The following is a 6,000-nucleotide window of genomic DNA, read 5'->3' as shown; positions in this document are numbered from 1 at the left end:
ATACAACAACAAAAATGTGAAACTGTCCAAGGAGGTGAATACTCCTTATAGGCACCCTACATAGCCCATAATGTCTTTGGAAGCCTACCGAGATGTACTACAAACTCTTTAAAGGCAATAGTTGTCGGCCATTGGCCCTCACTCAGTCCTCTAGAAATGTGTAGCATTACAAAAGAAGGATTTCACAAACAGAACCAGAAAATAAAAGCTGTAAGAAGAAGAAGAAGAAAAATAAAAAAGCTCAGATATTTACCAGGTATAACAAATGCATGGCCAGGCAAGTAATAAAGCCCAACACTACGAGAATTGGGAGTGGGATGGAGCAGAAACACAACCCCTCATGCTTCCTTAACAGTGAGCCACTGTGATGCAGTCATTCTGTGGACAGTAGAGCAGCTAACAGCTTCCACTTTAATAAAGTCAGCTCAACCTCTGCAGGAGGTTACAGTCCCACTACAGATCTTAATAACCTACAGCAAAGGTTAAATATAGGTGGGAGTGCTGAAACAGAGCAAAGGGGATATTTACTTGTGTATTTATTATCCAGATGCCACACTTATGTAAGGAGAGGTCATCATGAAATTTCCAGAGGGTCCACTGTTATGAAGTCCATTTATTATTTTAAACAGATATAAAAAGCATTCTTTCCCTACTGATGCTGGAGTGAGACACCTTCAGCAGTCCACCCTGGCAGAAGAAATGATGGCAGATATACACTGATTCTGAGACATGGTTTTTGATATAGCATATATACATACAAATATTTTATGAGAGCAGTGGACTTTATTAACTTAACTTGCATAATAAAAAAAGCACATCTTTATTCTTAGCTTCTGCAAATAAATAAAAAAAATCAAATGTACATCTCTGTTTCTGTTGTAAGTACCACTCACCCTGCATTAACACTTTTCTCCCCATTTGATAAAATAACACAAGGATGCTGCTTTGCAAAGGAGAACTTTGCTGCCCCCATTTTGACAGACCTTACTTTCGATTGTTCAGACAGGCCTTCATGTCACTGGCTAGATTTAAATCCGTAAGCACCAACAAATTATTAAAAAAAGCGTCCGTCCATTTGCTAAGTTATGCATGTAATTCAGGATTGTGAAGAGTCATGAAAAAAGGAGGCAGTACTGACCCTTTCATGGGTATTCCGATTGCACTTGATGAGGACTTTTCTGTTAAAAAATATCATAAGTCATTAGCTACTAAGTTTTATATTTAAACCGTGCAGTGCCAAAAACAAGGTGCACTAGCTGCCCTAGAGGCAAAGGGGGAGTGATGCTCCTTCAAAGCACAGTACCAAGTAATTTGGAGAAACATGGTACCACCTCCATAAATATGCATCCATCTTTCAGGTCCATCCAAGTTCTCCTTTCAAAGCTAACAGGCCACCCCTCACCAACACTTTATCATCCCAAGCACATAGACAGTGCAGCTGGAAATTGAACTAGACACATAAAAAAGGAAGAAAAAAAATAATTAAAAACAAAAAACATGTACACATACACAGCAGACAAAGTAAGACAGTGAAAGACACAGAATTCCAGCAAATGTGGCAAGCTACATAGTCTCAAAAGAATTTGTCATCAATGCGAAAATGTGGCCTTGTGACGTCATCAGGGTTTATGAACACAGAAATGGACTTTCCAGGATTCTCTGTCACCAGCTGCTGTAACTTCTTTGCAAGGCGGTCATCAGGTTGGTGGTCTCCAGTGCTGCCGCTGCCATCTGACTGTGGTGAAGGAATGCTTGAGGTGCTGCCTCTCCGCTGAAGATCCAAAGTCAGGCGGTTGGCGGCTTTGACGTGCTCAATGGCCGTACGCAGATGTTCCAAGGGGTCGGACCGCACTGATGACAGCTTACGAGCATGAAGCATCACAGTCTCTTCGGACAGGTGTTCCAGCATGTTGCACTGAGGGATGAAGTAGTTGGGGCACATCTTATTGACTAAGCAGTGCTGAAGGTCATCGATCAGGCCAAGCAGGAAGTGGGCAGCATAGTCCTCTTGGCAAAGGTAACTGGCAGGGAGTCTGTCGCAAGCCCACAGCATCATGCTACGCAGGTGATAGGGACTAATGGCTTTTGGTCTTGATAGCAGCTTGATAATGATAGCTTTACAAGCCTGATAGGCTTGCATGAGGCTGCCTGAGATGCATTTTTTGAGCTGCACTTCACTCCGGGCAAAGGACAGTCGCCACTCATTTTCTTTCTTCCCTTTGAATGAGCAAGCAGGCACAAGGTAGAAGCCACTAATGACCTCCTCCTCAGTTATCTTGCCATCCCAAAAATGGTTTTCCATCAGCCAGCTTTGAGCCACTGCTGGCCAACCTTTAAAGGACACAACAGGGACAATATCGTAGAGCATGCGACTGCTACCCACACCCAAGATAACTGAGATTATTGTCCCATTTTTCTCTACCTTCTCCACCTTGGGCATTCCCCGCTGAGGCTTCTTCTGAATTTCCACCAACACCATGCTGATTGAGTCATGAAACCAGTCAGCGACTTTGGTGGGTGAAAAGAAGTAATTCGTAGCTCCATTGATATGATCTACTACGGAGCAGCAGTCCTTCCATTTGTTTATGGTTCCCTCATCAAAAAGACGGAGGCTTAGCCAAGAGTGGCAAAGTGCAGAATGGCGCATGTCCAGTGTCACTGGCTGGTTGCGGTCATGAAGCTTCAGTGCAGGGACCAATAGAGTGAAGTCCATGTCATAATCAGTGCCCCTAGCATAGATGTTGAGGTCATCCAAGTCCATGTCCACCACACCCTCTCGGACCCCTCCCGAGAGCAACAGGTACTCATTAGCAACTGGTAGCTTCTGGTCCAGTTTTTGAACCATACCTGAAAGAAAAAAAATGAATAAAAAGAATTAATGTGGGTATATCTCAGCCTTTTCCTGTAAGCAGAGTTCACTTGAGAAGTTAATGCAAGCAGAGGTCAAGCAGCTGTCATTACAGTGAGCTGTGCAGGAATTATGATGTCACCTTGCAGCAGGGCGTCCCTTGGTGTGAAAACTGAGTGCAGGTCTCCGGCGAAATCTGATCTCTGCGGCACATGAAATCTCAATATATACATTCTCTTTTAAAATGACTACTCTGCAGATTTCCAAAGGCAGCAGCTACAATTCCAGGATACAGCTGACATGAGGCTCAGACATTTTTCTAAGAGGTTTTGCAGGAGATACTGCAAAGCTCCACGCGATTTAAATAAGTAGACTTTCTATTATCCTTTTCTGACTACTCAGCAACTGCACCACCCTGGCCATTACATCGCATCTAAGTGGCCATTTAACTAGAGGCCAACCCACCTCACACTGCTGGTTACTTAGTCAGGTGCCTTTATACACTTGTGCTACTATTATTCAACCTTTCAAGCTAAGACTGCATCACCAACAGCTTTTGACACAATGCACCACACAGGTCAAGGTCTAAAACAGAGTCAAATTAAGAGGAGCCGCAACAGTAATACAATTTGGGGGAAGAATGGAGAATGCAGTTGGAGAGACAACTTCAAGCAATCAATTTGGTTGCAAGGGATTTACATAGCAGGGTTCTTCTCTAGCAGTACTGTCTTTTGCCACAAGATGGAGTAGACAGAACAGCTTTTCAGGAAAAAGAAATTGGAGCAGTGAAGACTGCAGCTTGTACCAACAGTCAGCCCTCTGTTACCACAGGGCATTGTGAAGGCTTTTAAAAGTCTCACTACGAAAGTAGTATTAGTAGTATTTCCAAAGGGCCGGGAAAGACGTGGGGAGGGTGTGCAATGTTATGACCACTGTTGCCAAAAAGAGACAGACAGCACAAGAGAAGAAAGAAAGACAAGACAATAAAAGGCAGCCTAGATGATATGCTGTCATCGCAGCAGCTCCAGAATGAAAGCCTGTGAGTCTCATTTAGCATTTGAGTCGCATTAAAAGCTACTAAGCCCTCTAAATGACAAATAATCTGACTAGTCACTGTAGGGTTGCCTTTATTGTGCAGAGAAAGGGAGCTGCTCTGTTCCTTTTTCCGTAAGAGACATCAGCAGGACTGGCACTATGCCACATTGACAGGCAGCTATGCCATTAGTCCACTAATGCATGCAATGCACTAAAAATGTAAGTTACCTGAATGTGTGTTACTAATGGACTGTTTTTGGCATGGGGGGGTCTGGGAGGGTATGTGTAAGACATCCAGGCAAGAAAGGTAACCCACAGCATTCAGAAAGAGAGGGATGGACTCTCACAAGTCCACATCTACTCACCACTGCTTATCAGCTTTGATCTGGAGTCTCCAAGGCCCTCCAGCATGCCAGAAGCGACAGGGCCTGGCCCTGGCCACACAAAAATAACAGGGAAGCAGTCAAGATTGGAGGAATGGCAGCAAGTTTCAAGGGGACCAATTAGAGGTATGGAGCCACCAGGTGAGTGCCTCAAATGGCACACCACAATAAGGCAACGTGCCCCTGAGGCTTTTCACTGGGTACTACAACTGCGCGATCTTCATGTGACCTTGTTTATTAAAACATGAATACATAGTATGGCTTAAGAGCTTTCTGAAGTGGACCAAGGCACGATCTCAGCATCGGGCGGCAGTGATGAGCCAACTCAATAATATGGAGAGAGAAGTGAAGCAGAGAATAGTGCACTGTACCGAAAGGATAATCATATGGAATTACAGCAGTCTAGTTTAGAGTGGAGACCGGACTGCAGGGAGATTAAGGGAAAGGTGCACAGAACCATTGAAACTCAGAAGACTCAACTCCCCTTGTCTCCTGATAGTCCAACAAAATTACATGAAAAACAAATCAGAGAGAGAAAGGGAGACTACAAATACTAAAATGAACTAAAAAGTTATAAAAGGAAGTCTTCTATGTTCATAAATGATGACACAAACTCACCCTCGCCATTTATCCTTTTGAACTCCCAGTGCAGTGGTATGCCGTAATGAGAAAGTAGCACAGGCACACTCCAAAAAGTACCATACAAGTCTGAACACACTGAACTGAACTACCTGCTGATGCCTTTAAAATGCTGCACCACACATGTTGAAGTACAAGACAAGACTTAAAATGAGAGAAACTGCAGCAGTAACACAATAGGGGGAGAAAAGAAAAAAATCAGAGCATAAATGAAGGGACAGCTTCAAGCCAGCTACAGGAATCCCCGTGTTTAGTTGCAAATAGCCTCTCCAAGATATTGCTCTTCTGTGTTTCTGCTACTTGCCACAAACTTTGTCTTTCATCACTCGAACTTTAGACTACTAATTTACTCCAGATATTCACAAACACAGATACTGCACACGTGTTGCTATGCTGTGGACAGTTGTGTGTCTTCTGCTGGGATCGACTGATAACCACACAGTTAACAAGTGAAATGCTCTGGCACAGAGGATAACAATAGCCTGATCAAAAATAATAAATCAGTAAAATGCCAGAAATCCGTGCACACCGAGATAAATTCAAAACTGACATAAATCGATGTTTTGAAATAGATAGGCAGATCTTTTTGTGCCCGGGGGAGAATTTGACTTTTTACAGAAGCTCTTTAAACAGACAGAGAACTGGATAAAACACACACACTATAGCTTGAATGCAAACCAGAATGACTAAAAAGGAAGAAAAAGAAAATTTAAAACACTTGACAGTTCTAATCACATTGTAGCATTACGCAGACATATTACTGTTAGTATAAAGGAGTCCCAGCAGTGTCTCCTGACACACTCCTGCTGAATAATTTGTTGACTGAACATTTTCAGCATTAGTGTGCCAGAGAGGGGATGTGCAGCATTGTTCATAATGATACTCAGTTTTGTTTTCATTCTCACCTCGGCTACAACCTCCAGTGGGCCCAGAGTGCATCCCATAACTGAACGTATATTATTATATGCTCTCAAAGTGGACGTTCCCCGAATTCCAGCAGGGCCTCATGGACTTTGTAGTTTATATGCACAGCCCTGCTGGATACCATGGGGACCACCAGGAGTCGCTGTGGGGAGGCTGCCGGACTCTTACTTG

General features: G+C 43.5%; 1 protein-coding gene across 1 annotated transcript in view; it reads right to left on the bottom strand.

The window, feature by feature from the left end:
- Window positions 1-763: 763 nt before the first annotated feature.
- LOC114646698 (nucleotidyltransferase MB21D2) overlaps window positions 764-6,000 on the bottom strand; it is a 57,959-nt gene continuing 52,722 nt past the window's right edge. Inside the window, exon 2 of the mRNA XM_028795014.2 lies at window positions 764-2,847. Within this exon, the coding sequence (XP_028650847.1) occupies window positions 1,574-2,847 (1,274 nt within the window). The 3' untranslated portion in view covers window positions 764-1,573. The remainder of the gene's footprint in view (window positions 2,848-6,000) is intronic.

This window comes from Erpetoichthys calabaricus, chromosome 2, assembly GCF_900747795.2.
Source record: "Erpetoichthys calabaricus chromosome 2, fErpCal1.3, whole genome shotgun sequence".
Taxonomy (NCBI): domain Eukaryota; kingdom Metazoa; phylum Chordata; class Cladistia; order Polypteriformes; family Polypteridae; genus Erpetoichthys; species Erpetoichthys calabaricus.
This window is presented reverse-complemented; position numbering and strand designations above follow the sequence as displayed.